At 53.0% G+C, this 22,839-nt stretch overlaps 1 protein-coding gene across 6 annotated transcripts in view; it reads left to right on the top strand.

Moving 5' to 3' along the window:
* PDE4B (phosphodiesterase 4B) overlaps window positions 1-22,839 on the top strand; it is a 171,585-nt gene that overhangs the window by 137,327 nt on the left and 11,419 nt on the right. For 3 of the 6 annotated variants that reach the window (XM_030953133.1, XM_030953134.1, XM_030953135.1), the window contains 2 exons: window positions 7,866-7,978; window positions 22,551-22,644. In XM_030953133.1, coding sequence (XP_030808993.1) covers window positions 7,866-7,978; window positions 22,551-22,644 — 207 coding nt within the window. Of the gene's footprint in view, window positions 1-7,865; window positions 7,979-9,818; window positions 10,446-12,190; window positions 12,240-21,383; window positions 21,855-22,550; window positions 22,645-22,839 lie in introns of those variants that run through there. The other 3 variants (XM_030953137.1, XM_030953138.1, XM_030953136.1) reach the window with 3 other exon arrangements.

Below are 22,839 nucleotides of genomic sequence, written 5' to 3'. Positions count from 1 at the left end.
GGAGGTGAAATAGCCATTTTCTTTTGGGGAACAAGAGGGATCTGTGGGACTTTTATCTGAGCCATGGCCATGTGAGTGCCTTGGTAAATCACTTGGAGCACCCTTCTCCTTCTCCTTCTCCTTCTCCTTCTCCTTCTCCTTCTCCTTCTCCTTCTCCTTCTCCTTCTCCTTCTCCTTCTCCTTCTCCTTCTCCTTCTCCTTCTCCTTCTCCTTCTCCTTCTCCTTCTCCTTCTCCTTCTCCTTCTCCTTCTCCTTCTCCTTCTCCTTCTCCTTCTCCTTCTCCTTCTCCTTCTCCTTCTCCTTCTCCTTCTCCTTCTCCTTCTCCTTCTCCTTCCACATCTCTTCTCCATGTCCTTCTCCTTCTTTCTCCTTCTCCTTCTTTTTCTTCTCCTTCTTCTCATTTTCTCCTCTTTCTCATTCTGCTCTTTCTCCTTCTCTCCCCATCTCTTTTCCATTTCCTTCTCCTTGCCTTTCTCCTCTCCCTCTTCTCTCTCCTCCCTTTTCCTGCCCTCTCCCCTGCCCCAGGAGTTAAGATCCCACAGTTCCCAGCCAAGCCCAGGTGGGATCAGCTGCTGGATCAGTTGGGATGGACTCTTCCCCAGAGGGGCCCTCTCCCACCTTCCCCGCACACGAGCTCTTAGTCATGAGCAGCCAAGGAGTGAGGGATGCAAATGAGGCCTTCAGTGACATTAATGAGCTTTATCAGCTCCCAAATAATCATCTGCCATCCATATGATCTACTCCAGCATCTGCCTGCTCTCCCCAATCTTTTGTGTCATCTGCAGTAATGACAACAATTGGGATAATCTGTCATAAACAGAGAATAATTAAAAGTGGGCTGGTTTGAGATCCTCTGATGACTGCAACTCTGGGCTTGTGTCCTATGACTTCACCTGGGAATTAGGGACGTTTTTAAAATTGTTTCCTTAATGTATCTTCCAGTTGGGGGTCTGGGACTGTGCTGTCAGAGTTTTCCTAAAGCAGCGTTTCCATGCACCAGGATAAACATTTCCACCTGGCCATACACGTCCACGAGGACTCCAAAATCCTCATCTCGCCCAAGAGCCATGGAGGAGGAGCTCAGGTTCCCAAATCTGCTCCCTCTTCACCCAATTCCCTGTCACTCCTGGAGGGAAGGAACCATTTCCCCCTGTAACACTTGGATTTTCATCTTTGGGGTTTTATGAATGTTTGTCTGCTTTAGGTTTTGTGGAATTTTATCAGCTTGTCCAACATTAGGGGATCATTTCAGTCCCATGTTGTACACCCTGGATTTGGGAATAAATCCAGCATCAAAACTTTTCCCAGGCAAAAGGGAGCAACTGCTTTTATTTATTTTCCTTTTAAAAGGAACAGATTTTATCCCGAGTCTAAATTGTTGAGGTAAGGTTTAGATAGAGTGATAATATTTTATTAAATCAGTTGGAATCGCTGGAAAATTACTTTGGTGACCTCGAGTCTCAGCTGTTGTTGCTTCAAAGGCAGCTGGAGCTTGGGCTGGGAAGGACAGCCCCAAATACTGAAGAACTTTATAAATAGTCCCAATTTATTGCAGTTAGGATGAAATGAAGAGTAAATAACTTAGAAGATGTCTTATGGCACAGTAAACATGGAACAGGATGGATAGACCAAGTAAAGTCAGGAAAACTGCTGGAAACTGCTTTTAACCTTCCATGTGAAAGTTCCTCTTGGAATTTTTGGCAGTCTATCAGTGTTTTTAGGGTTTGTTTTTTTTTTAATCTTAAGCTCCACATTCCCAAGGTTTACAAGGAAAGTTGTGATCCAATAGAAGGAATTCCTCTTTTTCCTTGCAAAAGTAGAAATGGAGACTTTTACCAGTACAGTGAGCCCACAATTTGATCTTTAACAGTTAAGGAGAGCTGAGTTTGAAAGGATGTTGGCAAATATTTGTCTTCAACATTTCTTGTCCACCAGATTGGACAATCTGTTCACAACTCAATCCCACTGGGGATATTCCTCCTGGATTATGGAAAGCTGAGGGTTTTGGCAGCTGGAAAGGGAATTGCAACTGCTCCCCAGGTTTTCTAATTCACCTGGTTGGGATGTGGTGTTTTGGCCTTAAAACGCTTGTGACTTTATGGCCTTTGCACTTCCCTCCAGAAGAAGTCATAGTGCTCTTATTTATCAGGACTGAGGTGACAAGAGAGAACTGTGAGGGAATCAGGAGAGAGAAAATAAGCCCCACTTGAAATTTTGGCATTTGGATCTCTTTTCAAAATGTTTCCTGGCTCGGTTCATCTCCTGCGTCAGTCGAGGGCAAAGCCACCAATCCCTCCTGCAGGCTGGGGACTCTGCCCACCCTCCTGCCTTGCTGTGGCACTTGGGGACGTGATGGGGACAGTTTGTGGGTGAAGGGAGGAACTCTGCAGCTGCAGATAACGTTGGCCTCGTGCTCAGATCCCTGCAGGCCCCGAGGGGCCGGAGCTCTGCTGGGAGAAGGATGGCACAGATGGGGTTTGGGGGGAGCCAAGGGTGAGAGTTTGTCCCATTAACCCCCTTGCCATCTCTGACATGTGTGAAGTGTGTGCTTGTCCTTACACTGAACTACTCCCAGAAAAGAGGATGCTCCCCAAAACCTTTCACTTTCCAAGTGTTCAAGAGTGAAAAAAGGCCTCAAGTCCATCTTGATGAGCAGCTCTCACTTTTCCCCCTGTACCCAGCACTGGTGAGGCCACACCTCAAATCCTGGGGTCACTTTTGGGGCCCTCATGACATAAAGGACATGGAGGGGCTGGAGCATGTCCAGGGCAGGGAACAGAGCTGGGGAAGGGTCTGGAGCAGCTGAGGGAGCTGGGAAGGGGCTCAGCCTGGAGCAAAGGAGGCTCAGGGGCCCGTGTGGCTCTGCACAGCTCCTGCCAGGAGGGCACAGCCGGGGGGGTCGGGCTGTGCTCCAGGGAACAGGGACAGGAGCAGAGGGAACGGCCCCAGGCTGGGCCAGGGCAGGCTCAGGGTGGATATTTGGGGAAATTCCTTCCTGGAAAGGTTCTCCAGTCCTGCCACAGCTGCCCAGGAGTCCCCATCCCTGAAGGGACTTAAAATTCCTGTGGATGTGGCACCTGGGGACGTGGGTCAGTGGTGACCTTGGCAGTGCTGGGAATGGTTGGACTGGGTGGTCTGAGAAGGATTTTCCAACCTAAACAATTGTGTGAGAAAAAGAGAGCACAGAAATGTCAGTAAGTGGGGAAAAAGCCTCTAAAAAGGGGCTGCTAAGTCACCTCTGCAGTGAGAGAGTCCGTGTGTTCCATCACCTTGCAGAGCTGGCAAAGGAGCAGATGGCAAAACCTACCAAAAATGCAGTTTTTGCAGAATCCTGGCACTGGAAAGGTGCTGCATTTCAGGAGGTTGGAGCATTCCCAGTGCCAGTGGAGAAGCACGAGGCGAGGGCTGCCTCTGTCCTCGGAGGGACTGGCAGCAGCTCAGGTCTTGTGAGGAAATGTCACCTCAGTTCCTGGTGGAGTGCCACCAGCCCCAGCCCTCCTGCGCAAACACCGGGTAGGATTCAAAAACTGAAACTCCTGTTGTTGTTCCTCACTTCCCTGTTCTGTGTCAGCAACGATTTCACCCCAGCAAACATGACCAAAGCACCGCTGTCATTTACGGGTTTGGCTTATGCAACCCCCAAATATAAACGGAAATGTGAGATGGTTGAAGATGCATCCTGAAGTGTTCCAGGAGCCCCAATCCCGAAATGGCAGCAGTGTTTGCAAAGTGCCCATGTGCCTCAGCTGTACCAGGAAGGTGATGGAAGTCAGCCACTGGCCGGGCTTTGGGACGGCTTCTGGCAGGGGGAGTTGCTCTGCTGATGTCAGTGGGACGCCCACGTTGGGTTCGGGGAAAGAACAACTCATGGAGCATCTAAACTTGTGTTTACTGTTTGTGGGAGTCGCTGTAGCAACAGCAGATACCACTCAGGGAGAGGATCCCAGGGCGCTTCATCCCTGTCCTCTGCTCTGGAGCCAGGCTGGGAGAGCTGGGGGTGGCCAGCCTGGACAAGAGAAGGCTCTTGAGAGCCCCTGGCAGGGCCTCAAGTGGCTCCGAGAGAGCTGTGAGTGACCTGGGACAAGGGATGGAGGGACAGGACGCAGGGAATGGCTCCCACTGCCAGAGAATGGCATTAGATGGGATACTGGGAAGGAATTGTCCCATATGAGCCCTGGAATGGATTTCACACAGAAGCTGTGGCTGCCCATGGATCCTTGGAACTCTCCAAGGCCAGGTTGGACAGGGTTGGAGCACCCTGGGACAGTGGAAGGGGTCCCTGCCCGTGGGTGGAACTGGGTGGGATTTAAGTTCCCACCCAACCCAAACCATTCTCTGGTATCCATGAACATTAAATATGAAGAAAGCCAGAAAATATTTGTTATTTTAAGATCATTCCCACACAAAGTTTTTAGATTGGTAGAAGAGCTACTCCTAATGGATTCTATATCTGGCTGTTATTCTGGGGTAGCTGTGGATCTTAAAATATTTCACGGGGGACTTGGAGGGTATATTTTAATTTCACATGCTGGTTTTAAAAGCAAATTTAGCCTTAGGAGTGGGACTGTAGCCTCTGCTTTCACAATTTATTGGTAAATATCCCCAAGTTCATCGGAGGGAGTTTGTGCAGCTGCACACAGCCAAGGAGGGCTGGTTTGATAAGAGTTGGGGTTTCCGGGGTGATGGGCTCAGACTGCGTCACTCGGTACCTTCAGGGACAGCTTTGAGTTTCTAAGAAGGGCAGAGCTGAGCCTTCTTCCTGCTGTGGGCCAGGACAGCGACTCTTCTGGACTGGCCCGTGTGATTCCGTGAAACGAGCGGGAATGCGGTGCCTGTGACGTCCCTCCTGCCCCTGCAAAGGCAGCTGGTTCAGAAATGACTGCCCAGTGACCACAGAGGGCAGGCAGGAGGAGCACCCAGCAGGCATCGGTTCCCCAGGCTGCTTACATGAGAAAATGAGTGAAAAATAAAAGATTGGGATGAGTCAAAGGCCAAAAACACCAAGAAGAGCTGCACAGGGATGCAGGTGCTGCATCTTGCTGGGTGCCAAGACCAGAAGGAGCTGTGGGCAGGCTGGCCAGTGTCAGGAGAAATGCAAATTCTGAAAGAAAAATGTGAATGGTGCTTTTTAAAATCCATTTCTGCCCTGGAACAGCAGCAGAACTCATCATTTTCCCCTTAAAATGATCCTTAGGAAGAGCTGTTTGCTCTCACTTTATTGAAATGACTGGAGGTATCTTAGGTGGCCGTCTTCAAAATACCTGAGTTTAAATCGTGAACCCCTTGGCCTCTCAATGGTTTCAGTGCAAAGGCTTAGGCAAGTGACAGTGTTCTGCGTGAGTAAACCATGGAGGGATCCCTGCTGCTCCCAGGATTCCTCCAGGAAACCTCCCAGGGATGCAGCAGGGAGGCAGAAACCGAGGGAAGGAGGGTCCTGATGCGCCCTGCTAAAAATGCCAGAGAACATTGAGAATGTGCAAAATAGTCACTCTTTATTTAGCTCATCTTCTGAAACCCAAAAATAAATATAAAATACTTACAGCCAAACCCCCTAAACCCTCAAGTTTCCTAATTCACCTCAATATCCCTAATATAGTTTTGCTTGTTTTAGTTTGTTTTTTTTCCTTTTATTACATAAGACTCACATTACAGAGTAAAGGAATATTCTGAATGTCAGCTCTAGGGAATGCCAGTCCTTCAATATCAAGAGCAGATTTCTGTTTTGAGTCCTTCATTCCCTGATGGCTCTTTCTGAGGTGAAGTTTGGAAGTGAAGTGACAGTGGCAGCGGGTCCTGCAGACCTGGGCAAGGCTGGAAATCCCCCAAAAGGCTAAAATTAGGGTCTGGTGTCAGAGCCCCTGTGAACCTGTTCCTTCTCCTCCTCCAGGAATGCACACATGCCGTGGCTGTGCTTCCGGAGGAGTTTCAGAGCAGGAGAGCCCAGGATTTGATTTAAACATGCGGGGTTTAGTTTGGCTGAGATGGGGTTTTACCTATTCCTAAACTTATTTTACCTGTGCTGGTTTTATCAGTCCCAACATTTTCTGCAAGAAGTGATTTGAGCCCTTCTGGGTCAACTAATTTACAGGAAAAAAAGTAGCTGAGAGGGAATGGGAGAAATTCCCTCCATGGGAATAGGAATTTCTCATGGGAGAAAGGAAAATACACTGAGCTTTGTGTGATTGTGGCTATTTTCACCTGCTTTATGATTAGGCAGGAATGAGAGAACTTTGAATGTTTGGAGCTCTGCAGGCACAGAAAAAACCCCATTAGCTTCCAATGCCACAAAGATTTGGATTCACCAAACCTTTCAAAGGTGTCTGTGCCTGGTTTATTGCTGAGTTACCTTTGTCAGGGTTTATTTTCTGTTTATTCTCAATCATTTAACGGAAGGTCCCTCTCCAGTGCTGCTTTATTGATGTGGTGAATGACAGAGAGGATCTGTCCTTGGGAAGAGACAGCAGCACGGGGTGCAGCTCCTTCCCCTGGGGACACTGGGACACGAGGGACACGAGGCAGGGAGGGCAGGGGGACAGGGCTGGAGCTCCAGCTCAGCTCCTGAGTGTGGCTGAGCAATCCTGCCCTGTGATGTCACTGGTACCTGCCGGTAGGAGCGCTGAATCCATCAGCTCTGACAGATTTATGGGATGAGCATATGTTATCGGGATTATGAGAAGCAGTTACATTCATGGGGAAATTTTATGATTCACTGTATCCGCTTGTGGAAACCTTAACTTTTACCCCAGAGCTGCTGGGGAGTGTCCTGCTGGCTGGGGCGGGAGAGCTCGGGGAGCAGGGACGGTGGGTTTGGGGTGCAGGGTCTGCTGGGGAGCAGGGGGGGCTGATGGGGACAAAGCAAAGCTCGGGAGCCTGGAGGGACAGGGAGCAGGGCCAGGAGTGGGGAATGGGACCAGGAGTGGGGAATGGAGTGAGGAGTGAGGAATGGGACCAGGAGTGGGGAATGGGACCAGGAGTGGGGAATGGAGTCAGGAGTGAGGAATGGGACCAGGAGTGGGGAATGGAGTGAGGAGTGAGGAATGGGACCAGGAGTGGGGAATGGGACCAGGAGTGGGGAATGGAGTCAGGAGTGAGGAATGGGACCAGGAGTGGGGAATGGGACCAGGAGTGGGGAATGGGACCAGGAGGGGGAATGGGACCAGGAGTGGGGAATGGAGTCAGGAGTGAGGAATGGGACCAGGAGGGCTGGGGAGCAGGGCCAGGAGTGGGGAATGGAGTGAGGAGTGAGGAATGGGACCAGGCAGGGCTGGGGAGCAGAGCTGGTGGGGAGTGGGACTTGGTGGGGTTAAGGAGCAGGGCTGGAGGGGTTGGGGAGCAGAGCTGGTGGATGTGGGGAGCAGAACTCTTGGAGAGCAGGGCTGCTGGGGAGGAGAACTCTTGGAGAGCAGGGCTAATGGGGAGCAGGGCTGTTCGAGAGCAGGGCTGCTGGAGAGGAGAACTCTTGGGGTTCAGGGCTGTCGGGGAGCAGGCTGTGGCTGCTGCGGGGAGCGGGGCTGGCTCAGGAGCAGGAGCAGCATCCCGCGGGCGGCGGGGGAGGCCGATCCCCGCAGCAGCCGGGGCGGGGGGGCCGCGATGACGCTCCCCGAGCCACAGCCCTGCCCTGCCCGGGGGGCGCTCGGTTCCCCCGAGCGGCGGGGGCCGGGCCGGGGCGGGCCGGGGCGGGGGCCGGGGCCGGGGCCGGCGGCGGGCGGGGACTCGCTGGCGGCGGCCGGGGCAGCGCAGCGGCGGCCGCGTGATGAGGGAGCGGAGCGGCACCTCCGGCAGCGCTGGCGGCAGCTCGGGCGGCCCCGCCATGGAGAGGCGGCCGCAGCGCCAGCCCGACTACATGTCCGTGTGCCTCTTCGCAGAGGAGCCCTACCAGAAGCTGGCCATGGAGACGCTGGAGGAGCTCGACTGGTGCCTGGATCAGCTGGAGACCATCCAAACCTACCGCTCCGTCAGCGAGATGGCATCCAACAAGGTGAGCCCACGTGCGGCACCGGGACGCGGGACGGGGATGCGGGACGGGGATGCAGAGAGGCGCGGGGCTCTGAGCCTGATCCCGACCCGTCCTCGCGGCTGTCCAGGGCAGCAGCTCCGAGTTAGTTGCGGTGAAGGCGGTGCGCGTTCCCCCGCGGAGACGCGTGCGGGGAGAACTCGCGGCGGGTGGCGTGGGGAGCGATCCGGGATGGAACGGGGAGAGTGATCCGGGATGGAGCGGGGAGAGTGATCCGGGATGGTTCGGGGAGAGCGATCCGGGATGGAACGGGGAGAGTGACCCGGGATCGATCTGGGAGAGTGATCTGGGATAGTCTGGGGGGCGCGACCCGCGGTATCGTGGGGAACCCTATCGCTGCCGCAGGCTCATTTCCGAAAATTAAAGAGATTTCAATTAGCGCCGGTCCCTTGGAGCCGATATGAGCAGGAACACTCTGCAAACGCCCGCATTTAGCAAATCACCACGCCAGAAGTCAATTAACTTCATTGCTTAATAATAATAACGGCAAACTGTAAACATTGTGGGTCCGGTATTTTACGGCTGTTTTGGCTTTCGGTGACGTTTTAATTTGATTTTAATGCGTTGGGCTGGCACCGCTTGGCAGCACATGGTGAGGGTGGGCAGGCAGGGATGGTGACAGGGAATCAGCTCCGGGGGCTGCTGCTCCGCGGAGCTTTGCTGGGAGCCAGAGGGGAGTTGTGAGGTTCTCTGCACAGAAAAAAGTGCTGAAGTAAAGCAAGAAAAGTCCGCGGTGCTTAAAGTCAGGGAAGCAGGAGGAGAGCAGAGTGCCTGGAGTATCCTGACAGGCAGCAGAGAGCAAAACGCGAGATCTGAGCAACTTTTGGGAGTTGGTGCTCCAGCATCTCCTGGAGCCCGCCCGTCCTTCGCGGCTCTCCCCGCCCCGGGGCCCGCGGCTGCAGGGAGCCGGGCACGGAGCCGGGCACAGCCCCGGGCACAGCCTCGGGCACAGCCTGGCAGCTCCCGGCCCGCGCCTGCCCCTTCCAGCGCTCCCAGACAGGGCTTCCAGCCCCGCCGTGCCCACTGGAGTTGTCACACTCACAAATTCCCAACCCAGCGCCCATCGCATCCACGTCCCTGCCCAGTTGTGATGGTTTTATACCCAGTTCTGCACCACCCCGATGTTGTTGGTTTGCTTTTTGTTTTTGTTTTTCTTTTTTTTTCTTTTTTCCTAATTGGAATTTACTGCAATCAGAAATGCTGAATCAGAAACTGAATTAATGGGAAAAAGTTGAGCAAAGAAATCCAGTGTTGTTTCAGCTTCCTCTTCTGGTAGTGATTACCACGATGTGCAGGGGCAAGGGAAGCAGTAAAAGTTTTATAGTCCGAGCTTTCAAGAAAGAAATATTATTTTATTCGTTTGAGTTTGTGTTGAGGGAGCCCTGGATGAAAGTTGAGGAGGGTTCAGGCTGCACCTCCAGTGTGAACACGGCGCCCTTCAATTTGAGGTTACTTTTTTTTTTTTTGCTGACTGACAAATCTGGCCTCGTGAAGGTGAAACTAAATTGCCTTTGTAGCACTTTAAAGTTGCGATTACTCGGGGCGCAGATGGCTTGCAGCTGGCTCGAGAAAAACTTCCTGAAACTTTGTTCTTTCATAACCCGTTTCTGAAATGTCTGCGCTTTTTTGGTCAACTTCCAGTTTCACAGTTTTCAGCTGTGAAAGAGAAGCATAAAATGGCCTCACACCTCGCCTGCCTTTGCTGTGCAGCTGTAAACATTGTCACAAATCGCGGCACGGTTCGGGTTGGAAAGTTTGGTTTCAGTGCCTGACGATTCGGGGGATTTGCGGCTTTTTGGGGGGTTTGGTGGCAGACAACGTGCGGAGTCTGGCAGTGCCGGGTCGCTCCTGCATCTCCGGGAGTGAGGAGGCTGCAGCCGCCCTGCCCCGCTCCGAGCATCCCGTCCCAGCGCCAGCTCCGCTCCGAGGCATCTCCATTTGTCACCGGCAAACAGCAAAGCCGGCAGATGTTTTGAAAACAGGATGCTTGGGTTGCGCATTATTAAAGAAAAAACGGAAAGAGAAACAGTCTAGATAGGAAGAAAGCAAATCGGCTCGGCATGCTCCCAAGCGCAGCAGCAGAATAAACACTGACCTATCTTCCTGACCTCCGCTCTCGCCAGTTCCTGGCCCCGCGCCACCCCAGCCAAACTACGTCATTTGAGCCTGATAGTAGGCATGGCACAGCTGTTGCAAGTGTGACTCGAATTTCCTGTCTCCTTCCTGACAGACGTAGTTTAGAAAATCCAGAGTTGCAACAACAGCGCCGAGAGAGGCAGAGAGGGAGGCTCTCGGCATCCGTGCGCGCAGGGGGATTCTCAGGAGCGCTGCGGCAAAAATAAAAAAAAGGAGGCAGCGGAGGGGGAAGAGCCATGCGGGACGGCAGCCGGGCTTTGAGCTGATGGGGTTCGGAAGGCAGCGCTCGAAACATGTGCGTATTGCTCGTTTGGCCGGGAGTTAACGCCAGCAGGAGCGAGGGAATGAGCGGCTGAGCTTGCGGGGCTGCGCTGGCCGCGGGGAGCCCGGGGACCCTGCAGTGCCACCCGCAGGGATCCCGCGGAAAGCTGGCAGAGAGGGAGCGCTGCTCCCTCTGATGCTGGCACCGAGGCATTCCCAGCGCAGACCAGCCCGGGCTCTCTGCAGAACTAACCGTGCACAGCGCTCTTATCTTTCTAGTTCAGAGAAAAAAAATAACCTGCAAAAATACCTGTTTGCAGCTGCCACGAAGGGAGTTTGGTTTTCCTAACGCTGAATTTTCTAACATCTTCTGCAGGGAGCTGATAGGGCCCTGCAGCTTTGCACTGACACAAAATAACCTGGAAGGAGCTCCACAGGCACTCGGTGCTGCTTGAGAGACCCAACCACCCTTATTTACATTATTCCTACACATATACTCAATTTTTCCTGCATTTATCACCATGTCCAGCTTCCAGCTCAGGCAGCTGCTGTGTCAGAAGGGTTTGTGAGTCAGTGATGATAAAAAAGGGGCTATTTTCTGTCCCGGCATTAGGCAGCTGTCCTTAGCCTCACTTTGCTGCAGATGGGACCTGCTCTAGTCCCTAATTCGGGATCTGGGGCAGGATGTGCTCAGTGCATCCCCTGGATCATCAGAAGGAGCAGCTCTTTTCCCAGCTGAAATGCTGGCCTTGCCTGCTCCAGGTTTTCTGGGGCCATCACATCATAAAATGGAGGGATGGAGAACGTGGATTGTTCCTGCAGAGCTGCCTGTCCGTGCAGTGTGCAGCCCAAACAGAGATATCTGCATGGACCTGAGCTGCACCTCTGCCTCTCCTTAATTAGACCAGGCTTGTTCAGAGCTTTCTGCAGTGCATGGAGTCCAGAGAGCAGAATTTCTGTTCTCTGGGGATATTCTAAGTTTAAATAGGCAGAGTGTGAGTGGTGTCCTCTCATGACTTTGCAAACCCCCTTGCCTCTACCCAAACTGTTATTTGGAGGACTCTTCCTTGCAAATCCTTAAACTCTCTTACTGCAGCTCTTAAAGATGTTTCTGTTATTCCCAAGTGCTGGATAACTCCAGCCTTGTCCAGCTAGCGGCCCGGGACAGCAGCACAACCGCTCCGTGTTCCTCTCTCTCTTGCGAGCCGCAAGATAAACACAACCGATCTCGTTTTGCTCGGATTTCAAAGGGCATTTCGGGCAGAAAAGCGGAGCAAGGCCGCACCTCGCTTTCGGGAGAGGGTGGCTAAATAAACATCTGGCCACCAATGTAAACTGCCGGGGCCGCGCTGGAGGTCCGGCCCGGTGCCAGCGGTGGATGTGCCGGGCTGCACAGTGTCCCCTCCCCGCGGCCAGCCCGGCAGCCCCCAGCCCTGTCCCCTTCCTACGTGATGTTTCCCTTAAGTGGTGCCGAGCTGTTTAGTCTTCCCCTGGCTTTGCGCTGGAACTTCCTTTGTTTAATCGCCGCACAAAGAGAGGTTTGTTCGCTGCGGCAGCCGGCGGAACAAAGACACTTCCAGGTCTCCTGTTTTTCCAAGGCGGGATGAATCACTGAGCCCCGCGCGGTGCCGGTATTCCCGGGATCCGGAGCGCCCCGGGCGGGCCGGGCCGGGCCGGGCTGGCGGGGCCGCGCTGGCCGCGCTCCCGCAGCGCCGCTCCCGCAGCGCCCCGCGCACCCCGCGCCGCTTTGACGTCGCTCTTTAACCCTTCCCTGGCCGGGCAGCCGCGCTGCCGAGCGGGACCCCGCGCCGTCGGCATGCTGCAGGAGGTAGGAGCTGCTTCTGGCTGGGTTTGGGTATTCCCTCCAGCCGGGGGTGATCTCACGGGGTTTGTCCGTGTTGGGATGTCCTTGCGCTAGAGGACAGCGCGCCGCGTTCCTCCGGCGCTGCGGGAGCGGGGTTTGCAACACCGGCGCTCGGAGGGGTGAGCGGGAGCTGCCAGGGAAAGCTGCTGGATCAGGAGGGAACAGCGCTGGGTGCTGGCTCTGACCCAGGCTGGAATCCCCAGGGATTTGGGGAGCTGGGTCCCAGTCAGCTCCTGTGTGTCAGTCTCATCACCGTCATATGGACTTTAGGGTGGCTGTCTCTGTGTCCTCCTCCCGTGCTTCTTGCCCTCTGAAGTAAATCATTCTGGGGGTGTCAAATACGCCCCAAAAGCAGGGTGGAATATCGGGGCCATACATAATTAATAATGTGATATTTCGTCCTTGCCAGCCCTCTGGGCTGTCTGTCCAGATATCTTGGTTAAACTGCTTCAGGTATTTCAAAAAATGAAATCTTGGAGGGCTGCAGCATTGGCTGTGGGATGTGTGGGGATTGGGAGACAGGCTCACCATCTGGGATACCCTCCTGGAGCAAAGGGATTTTGAGTGCTGGATGCTTTCCCATCTTCTGGGATGTTGTGGAAAATGTGTGGGGAAAGCCCATCCAAGGGGAATCCCTTGGCCACTGCTGGTGCAGAGATCAGGGCTTTGGCAGTAGGATTTTGGTTCAAATCCTCCTCCTCAGGAGCCTGCTGGGGAGCTGTCACCCATCCTCCCAGCCACAACGGTGCCCAGGAGCTTCCAGCATGTCCTTTACCCAATCCTGTGTTCCTGGGAAGTGATGGGGTTTTATAAGTTCAGCATTCTCAGACTTTTACGTTATAGCACGTCAGGGTGGGGCTTAAATAAATAATAGCTCAAAGGCAGGTTCAAAATGAATCATGAGCTGAGGGCAGCACTGGAGAGTGACTAAATGTGGGGAGTGAAGGATGCTGGTGACATCCCAGAGGAGCAGCATCACTGGGGATGAAGGAGCTGAGAAGGATTGCAGGGCAGTGCTAATCCTCATCCTGGTTTGGAGTGATTCTGTGAACAGCCTGACTCCAAACTCCTCATTTTCTGCCCAGTTGTGTTCCACGGGGCTGATCCAAATATTTGCATGAAGTGAAATGAATTGAAAGATGTTGAGTTATCAAAGGCAGGACAAGTTGTGGAGATGGTTTGGGATGGAGATTCACCCTCAGAGCTCTGAGAGGGAGAGATTCCCCCGATTAAAGCCTGGCTTAAAGCAAACAAACCAGAAGTGCCTCACCTTGCTGCTGCTTTAGCACAGCTGGGCCAACGGCAGCAAAAGGATTCTGAGGAGCATTTGCCTATCTCTGTGTGAGAAGGAGTTTTCATTTAATTTTATCTCCATTAATTAGTGCCTTCTGTATGTGTCTGATGCTTGCATTAGGCTCATTTTCATTTTGGCAGGACCAGCTGCCACATTTTTGGGGGGATGCTGAGCTACACCAACTACTTCCCTGGATTTTCAGTGCCCTCTTCCCAGGACTCTCTCTTTATCCCGTGTTTTCTAAAGAAAACAAACTTCTGTTGATTCAAAGTTGCCAGAATTTTTTTTCCAACACAGTCATCTTGGAAAAGTCTTCTCAGGGCACAAAGTTATTTGAATTTTCCAAAGCCTGTTCTCCTACTCAGGTAAAACCCCAGCTGGATTTGCCTAAATGATGACTGCAGAGCTTGATTCAGATTTAAATTAAATTTAAATTGCTGCTTCATACGATTAGCAAAATCCCATGTTTAATTGCATTGCTCTCTTGTCCAATGACAAATGCTCTGTTGGTTGTTATTTTGGGGGTGTTTTCTGTGATTGAGGATATAATCCAGGTTATCCCACCCCAGATTCCCAGCGGAGCAGGGCTGGCTCTGTGAGCCAGGGGAGGCTCTTTGCTTTGTGGCTCTCCTGACGCAGTCGCTCGGCTTCCTCTGGCACCCAGGCCCCGCTGTGGTTTGCAAGGGTGTGACTGACACAAGATTTGGGGCTGAGATCTGCAGCACTCTCTGGGGCCGCAGATGTTGTCAGGGCTTTCTTTAATCACCTTGGTGGCAGCAAACGAGCTGCTGGAGGTCTGTGCTGCTGCCTCTCAGCAGCTCCCCTTCCTCCTCAGTCTCCTTTTGCTCTCCACACTTCCAACGTTCTTCCAGCTGGTAAAACTCTAAAAATGACACTGCAGAGCCAGTGTTTGGGCCTGTTTCTGCTTTTGTTTACTCACCTCTCCCTAGAGGGAAGAATAAAAGCAGTGCTGGGATGAGGAATTGGTGTGGGCACTGACTGTGCGGCTCTGGGAAAGGTGGGACAGGTCTGGGGAGTTATCCCTGGCCTGGGACGTGCCTTTTGTGTCCTTCTTCCTCCCAGCAGAGCCATTTGTGCTATAAAATGCACCTTTCAGTGGGGGAGAGAGAGGAAATCCATACAAAACCCAACCAGATGAGCTGTACACTCCAGATGTAGCTGCCAAAAGAATTAGGTAGGAGAGATCTGTTCTGGATATTGGGAAAGCATTTCAGATGGAGCAGAAACCCACCTGAGCTTCCTCCAAAGCATCCCAGAGCTTCAGACTGGGCCAGACTTCCCTGCTGGGGTTCTTCCACCCGAGGAGAGCAGCAATCTGTCCTTTGTGCCATCACACAGCGGGAAGTAACTGTCCAAGGCCAGGCTGGGCAGGGCCTGGAGCAGCTGGCATGGTGGAAGGGGTGGAAGGAGACGGTTTTCCAGGTCCCTTCCAACCCAGACCAGGGTGGGCTTCTCTGGAATCTTAAACTCTGCCAGTCCTGCTATTTCACATCAATCCAAAGGGAAACCCAGTCCGAGTATTTGGGCAGTGGTGTTGGAAGATTGAGACTGGAATCCCTGGGCAGTGGTGTTAGATACTCCAGGACTGGGATCCATGGATTGGGATCCTGGGCAGTGGTGTTGGAATATTGAGGCTGGGATCCATGAATTGGGATCCAGGGCAGTAGTGTAGGACGCTCTGGGACTGGGATTCATGGATTGAGATCCAGGGCAGTGGTGTAGGATGCTCTGGGACTGGGATTCATGGATTGGGATCCTGAGCAGTGGTGTTGGAATATTGAGACTGGGATCCCTGGGCAGTGGTGTTAGATATTCCAGGACTGGGATTCATGGATTGAGATCCAGGGCAGTGGTGTTGGACACTCCAGGACTGGGATCCATGGATTGGGATCCAGGGCAGTGGTGTTGGAATATTGAGACTGATATCCCTGGGGAGTAGTGTTAGATATTCCAGGACTGGGATCCATGGATTGGGATCCTGGGCAGTGGTGTTGGAATATTGAGACTGGGATCCGTGGATTGGGATCCAGGGCAGTGGACTGGGATCCAGGGGCTCCAGGAGCAGGCAGGAGCAGATCCGGCCCCGCAGGGCGCCCGGGGATTTCTCCAGGTGCCAGCCCCATCCCACACATGACACACGGATTTTCAGGGAAGCACGGCGCTGCTTTCTCCATGACCCGAGCCCTTCCCTGCGGCGGCCGAGGGGGATTTTCCTGCCTCAGCGCTGAGTAACACCCGGAGTTCTCGGGAATGGAGCAATCCAGTCTGGCTGCGGAGCGGCGCGAACCCCGGCGCTCTCCTTGGGCAGGCTCCTGCAGGGAGTTTTTCCTTTCCGGCATTCGGAGCAATTTGCATATTTCGAGTCTCATTTGGCTGGAAACGAGCTGGAAATGCCCCAGTGCTGCAAACGCTCAGCTCCAGCTCCCAATTCATCACTTTTTTAAAGCTCCGTGTTGCGTAAATCCCGTCCCACCCAAGGGAGGTTCTGCCGCTCTCAGAAATGCTAAACTTCACGGGGGGAAAATCTGAATATTGTTCTGTCTACATCAGATAGATGTTCTCGCTTTCATGAGCAGCCACATGCTGATTTATGGCAACCTGCTATTTATTTATCAACATTTACATTGTGGATTTCTAAATTATTCTAATAACATCAGGCCAACAAGTTGGTCATGATGTTGCTCCTTTAAAGTCTTCCTTTGAACATCTCTATAAATCAAGGCTGCTTTGATGTGAAATTGGAGATTTCATAAGCCTGTGTTTACTTTTGGGTTTCCAAAATCAGCTGAAGGGAAAACAAAAAAAACCCAAAAAACAAATAGTACTTTGTATCTCATTAAAAAGAGTTTCTAGTGCATTAAACGTGATATTGTTTTAGGAAATAAGAACTAGAAAGAGCTGCAAAAGAAATTTGATTTTTTTTAATGACTGATAGTTGACTGCAACCATTCCACTTTTCTCCTGGCTCTGAAATACGGCTGAAAACTTTCTCCTTTTGTGCTGTTTAGTGTGAAACAGGCTCGTGTTCTTTGGTTTTGTTTTTTTCTTTCTTGTTTAAGCATTAAATGCACCTCCCATCATTCTCCATGGAGTACCTAGGAAGGAAAATCGATGGGAATTATGAAGTAACAAGGACAGCTGCAAATCTGTTTGCCACGGTCCTTTCTGTAAGTGATGTAACAGCAGGAAAACAAAGATAAGCGGGGTTACTGCTGCTCCAAGACAGGAATTTTAACTCTTGGCTTCCAGACTTTCGAAAAAATGCTCCACAATCACAAAATCCAGTTTGGTTTGGAGGAGTGAGACGTCAGGAAGAAAGGGCTGGCCAAACAACAAATATCCCTTCGGCGGGGTGGCATTAATGCCATTTTTTTTTAACCTGGAGTGGAGTGTCGCATCCATCCCCGTCCCAGACAAAAGCATTCCACCCTCCCTGAGTGCCCCGCTGCCGATGGCTCGGATGAGTAATTTCCCTCCTGTGTGTAAATCATTTCCGACCGGGCTCGGGCAGGTGAGGGGCGGCTCTTCCCGGCTCCCAGAGCCGCGGATCCCGGGAATCCCGGGAAAAGAGCCACTCCACGCAGTCCCACCAAGGTCTGATTGCGCCTCTGGACCTGCACTAATTACCCGGGTAATGAAGCGGGGAGGATTCAGCGCGGCTGCCTCAGCGAAAGTCACCCAGTGCCCACGAACCCTTTTGTCCTGGGGATGTCTCGGGGATGGGAGCCCTGCGTCACAAGGGTGGGTCGGGAACAGAGTTTATAAACACTGGAGATGTGCGGCGAGATTCCTCCATCAAAGTGCGGGGCAGGGTCCCTCTCTGCAGAGCCTCTCCTGCATCCGAGCCGCTCTTTTATCTCCAAATCGCCCTCAGCTCCCGCGGGTGGCTCCGGCTGCGTTTCAGCAGCCTCTTCGCATAAGGACTCCTGGCCTCGGGGAGCCCCAGCTGGGCTAAATCGACTTCAAAGGATTTCCATCAGCAGCAGATCCCCGCTCCTGTCTTTATTCTTCCCCCTGTGCTGTGCCAGGAGCACCTCTCCAAACTCCAGAGGGAACGGGAGCAGGAATTGCAGCAGGATCCATCCCCGGAGTCGCTGTGGGACTGGAAAGGGCTGTGGGTGCTTCTTCAGGGCCCTGCCCAGGAGGGAAACAGAGTTGTCCTTTCCATAAAGAGCCAGAAAAGTGGGAATTTCCACACTAAATCATCAGGGGGGTTTACCCAATCCCCATCGGGGTCATATCATGGAATCCCAGACTGGTTTGGGTTGGGAGGGATCTCAAAGCCCATCTCATCCCACTGTCCCAGGCTGCTCCAAACCCATCCAGCCTGGCCTTGGGCACTGCCAGGGATCCAGGGGCAGCCACAGCTGCTCTGGGAATTCCATCCCAGCCCCTCCTGATCCTCCCAGCCAGGAATTCTCTCCCAATATCCCAATATCAAAATCTACCCTTTTCCAGCTTCCAGCCATTCCCTGTGTGCTGTCCCTCCAGGCCTTGTCCCCAGTCCCTCTCCAGCTCTCCTGGTGCCCCTTCAGGCCCTGGAAGGTCATGGTGGGGTCACCCTGAACCCCCCAATATGGTTGGACCCCTAAATCTGTCAAATTCAATCATAAATTAGGCCAAATTTCTCTCCTCTGCATAAAAATGAAGCACATCTGGTTAGGAAGGGGTGTCAGGGCAGCTGCCAAGCAGCTCCATGCCCTTGGTGCCAGCGTCACCATCCTGCCAGGACCCCTCTCCCAGGATTTCTGTGTCTGGAACCAGAGCTCAGCAAAGGAATACAGGTGGGGAGGAGGCCAGGGCAGGGAGGGTTTGCTGTGGGCAGCAGGAGGGAGCTGGGAGTGAACTTTGCCACTGGAAATCAGGGAAATTCCCACCCGCACACACGGCTGGGAGGGAGCTGTGATTCCCTGGAGCAGAGGATGCATGAATAGGGTCACTGCTGGTAATCCATGAATGATTCGATTCTGGGAGACTTAATTTGGTGCAGATGAGTTCTGCAGTTGCTTCGGAGCAGGCAAACCAGGAAAGCCCCACACGATGCTGGGGCTCCGGATGCTTCCAGACCAGCTGGGAATGTTGGCTGTGCCCTTGGATACAGAAAATGCCATCTGGGCTTGATCTTATTGGCGTTATCTGCACTCCTCCCATCAGTCAGAGGTGTTAATTGTATGGTCCTGTGGCCAGAGTTTGGGGTGGAGGGAAGAGAGCACTGATCCCATTTCCAGATTTTCTCCTGTTTAAGGGAAACCCCCCAGATTTGGGGTGAGCATCCCTTCCTCATCCCTACACTCCTAATTCCCATCTCTCGGTGAGTTTATCGGTGCTGTTTTCCTTTGGAAAAGGCGCGGGGATGATTATTAATTAGGATAATTAATGAAAACAGCGGCGCGGGCCCCCGTGCCGCAATGGGCATTACCGTAATTACCGCGATACCGTAATTGCAGGCGGCGCTCTCCAAAGCCCCGATCCCTGGGTTCGCTCCGCTTGGAATTTTCTCCTCGCTCCCTGCAATGTGTTTGTTTTCCCCGTCGCTGTCGCACGGATTTAAGGTCGGGATCGCACATGACACAAGGCATCGATCCCTGCAGAGGCAGCGGCCTGGCCGCTCCCTGCGGAGCGATTCCCGGGAAGCAGCGCCGCTCCTGGCAGCGAGGGAAAATCCCAAACCCGCCCCGAGCAGCGGAACACCCGGGGCGCCTCGCTGGTTTTGGGAGCGGTGTGTGAGATAAAGTAAATCCTGCTAGGTGCCCACTAAAGTTTGCAAATTATGTGGGAATTCCCAGAGCTCCGGGAAGCTCAGCTGGATCTGACCCTCGCGGTCCTTCCAGCAGTGCTGTGGTTCTGCTGCCCGCGTTTATAAAAGCTGCTGATTAAAGGGCTGGAAAAGTGAGGGAGATTGAGGCTGTGGGGAGCAGATTCCTGCTTCCAGATGGGGTACGAGAATCCCGAGGATTTTTCCCCGCTGCAGATGCCTCGGGTGACCTTGTGGCGGCCACTCAATTGCTCCGTGCCTCTGTGGGAAGGCAGCGGCCGCCCTTTGTGCTCCGTGAGGCCACTTGTGAGGTAAAGACATTTTTATCAGCTGTTTGTCCGGCTCATTGACCTGAAAGGGGCCATTGTGAGGAAACCCCAGAGATGAGAAGCGGTTTGTGTGATCATCATCTGCTGACGGCGATTTCCTGGTGCCGATGGAGGCCGGGCTGCAGGGAAATGTTGCAGCACATGCTGGGCTGTCAGGCTGTGGCAGGCAGGGAGGGAGGGCTCACGTGTCCCGATGCTGCTGCTGCTGCTGCTGCTGCTGCTGCTGCTGCCCTGCACGGACGGCACTGGCAGCAGAGATGGGGTCAGGGCTCCCTCCCCTGCTGCCCCTCCTGCTCTTCCCCGAGCCTTTTCGGGGCGGTTTCAAAGGGGTTTTGTCCCTCGTGCTGGGTAGGAGGTGGAGTGGGGACCCTGTGGGACAAAATCCATAGCCCAGTGCTGTGGGGTGTGTTCCTGGGCAGCCAGAACCCTTCACATCCCAATCCTTCCTGTATCCCACAGGATGCCAGCCTTCACATCCCAGTCCTTCCTGTACCCTATGGGATACCAACCTCCACATCCCAATCCTTCCTGTATCCCATGGGATGCCAACCTCCACATCCCATTTCTGTCCATATCCCATGGGATGCCAACCTCCACATCCCTCTCCTTCCTGTATCCCATGGGACAGGATTTGAGCTGCTACCTGGAATGTGATGTCTCACTGTGTGATGGTGAGAGTGGGATTGGATGGGATATTGGGAAGGAATTCCTGGCTGGGAGGTTGCCGTGGGAGGGGACAGCAGGGACAGAGGTGGCATTGTCCCAGCAGGTCACACCTCACCTTTGGGCTGCACAGGTGAAAGGGAGGTGCCATCAGCTTCCCACCTCTGCCAATCCTGAATTTCGGGAGAGGAGCAGATGGGTCACATCTTCCTGTGCTCCACATGGCCAAAGGTTGAGCTGGAATCCCATCTGGACGTTCTGGAGCCGTGCCTTGCCCAGCCTGGGCTGTCAGAGGGAGCAGGACCAGGATTTTGGGCTGTGCCCACGCCTCACGTGTCCCTCAGCACGCGGGGCAGCCTCGTGCCACCACCCCAGGAGGGGCTGGGAAGGCAGCTGGAGACAGGAGAGGCTTTCACAGCAAAGATGGCCCTTTTATTTTGGGAATCCTGGCCTCTGGCATGTGCTGCATTCCCAGCACAATCGCGCCAAGGACGTCCTGAGCAGCGGGAGAGCTGCACATCCCACTGATCCCGTGCTCCCACGGCACAAGGGGATTTTCTTTGGGTTCCGTGTCAAGGACAGCTCCAGCTTCCTCCTGAAGGGATTGCTTGTCTGTTTGAAACAAAAACTGCAGAACTGATTAAATACTGAGATCTGGATTGTGAATCACAGAATGGCTGGGGTTGGGAAGGACCTTAAAGCTCATCTCGTTCCTCCCCCTGCCTTGGGCAGGGACATGACAGATGCGTTCTTTTAAGAATGAATGTATGAATTTATGAATTGCAGCTACAGATTTAAGGTGGTTATTTTTTATACCCTTATCTGAAGGGTATTTCAGTTTGTAAGGGGACATTTTGCTGCGTTGCTGCATTTTGCCCTTTATCACAGAGGAGGAAAACCCCGATCACACTGAAAATGTGGAAAACGCTTTTAAAAATCCAGCTGGGAATGTTTTGAAAGTGCCTGTAGGGAATAGGGTTAAAGCAAAGCAGGAATGGAGAGGAGACTGCTGTTTGCTTTTTCCTTTATTTAAATATTCCCGGAGCTTCCTCCATTTTAATTTTCCCATAAAACATGGCTGTGTTAGCGGGGCTGGCTCAACCAGCATCACCTCCCAGGCGCGGCTGGGCTGAGCCGGGCTCCTGCGGAGCGGGGAGCCCCTCCAGGAGCTGAGCGAGCAGCACCACCCGGATCGCCCCGCGCTCCCCGGCACGCGGCCGGCTCCGTGCGGATCCATCCATCGCCGCTCCTTTGTGCATTCCCGGATCCCAGCCCGCGCATCCACCCACGGGCAGCCCGGAGGATGCGCCGCCAGCCTCGGCTTAGGCTGCGATTAAGCGGCTGCCCGTGCCTGCGGGATCTCTGCCTCGCATGAACGCTGAATTTTGGGGATTGGGGAAGGCTCCTCTCCCGTCGGAGCGGCGATTTCTCCGGGAGGATTTGTGCTGGCTTGCCAGGAGCTTTCCAAAATGCCTGAAGCCAATTATTTGTTATCTGTGTCTTGGGGTTACATTAAGGTGGGTTTAATTCCTGAAGGTTTGCTAATTACCGAATTATTAACGGCTGCTTTTTTTGCGCTATATTGCTCTGAGAAAGTCTCTATGAGGAAAATATGCTTTAAAAATGCTGATTTTTATGTGTTTTGGCTAATCATGTGTGTAGCGTGCATGCAGCGTCCATGGATGTCATTTTTTTGGGGAATTCGGTGTTGCAGGTTAAAATGATGCAGCAGTGAAAATGTTGGATTATAAAATCAGCAGGATCTCAGCATGAATATCCAAGGGAATCATGCCTGAATCCCACATTTTGCTGTATGATCTTCAGATTCAGGGCATATTTCTCCTCTGGATATGCAGCCTTTTAATACAAAATGGAGCAAATTTAGAAAATCCAGAACAAAAGAAGGTTTAGGGACGGGGAATCTCAACCTGAGATAAAAATCTGAGCTTTTCAGAGAGGCTTATCTGAAACGTTCTCTCCTCGTTTGTGACACTAGCAACTAATGAGCATCTTTAGAGGAAAATTAATTCCGTGGGCTGAAAAGAAATACCCAGTCACGGTGGTGCCGAGCAGGGTGGAAATGAAACCATCTGTCGCCGACTCCATCCCAAATATCCCCGGAATTCTGCGTGCTGGGGGAGTCTCCCGCACTACCGCGGATTTGGGAGAAGGATTCCATAAAAATGCCATTTTCTGTGCTCTCCCCCTTGCAGTTCAAGAGGATGCTGAACCGGGAGCTCACCCACCTGTCCGAGATGAGCCGCTCCGGCAACCAAGTGTCCGAGTACATTTCCAACACCTTCCTGGGTAAGGAATGCATCCCCAGCTGGTGTTTGGGGCTGGGGAAGGGTTAAGGGCGGCCCGATTGCCCCCATTCACAGCTTCCCTCTGTGGGTTTTCACTTTCAAAGAGCTGCGGGAGGGGGAGAATGGTGTTTGGATAGGAGGAATTCCTTCCCGAGCCTCGGGAGGTTTTGGGAGGCTGCTGGTGGTGGCTGCCTTA

This window comes from Camarhynchus parvulus, chromosome 8 (genome assembly GCF_901933205.1).
Source record: "Camarhynchus parvulus chromosome 8, STF_HiC, whole genome shotgun sequence".
Taxonomy (NCBI): domain Eukaryota; kingdom Metazoa; phylum Chordata; class Aves; order Passeriformes; family Thraupidae; genus Camarhynchus; species Camarhynchus parvulus.
The sequence above is the reverse complement of the archived record's forward strand: the minus strand, read 5'-3'. Positions and strand labels throughout refer to the sequence as shown.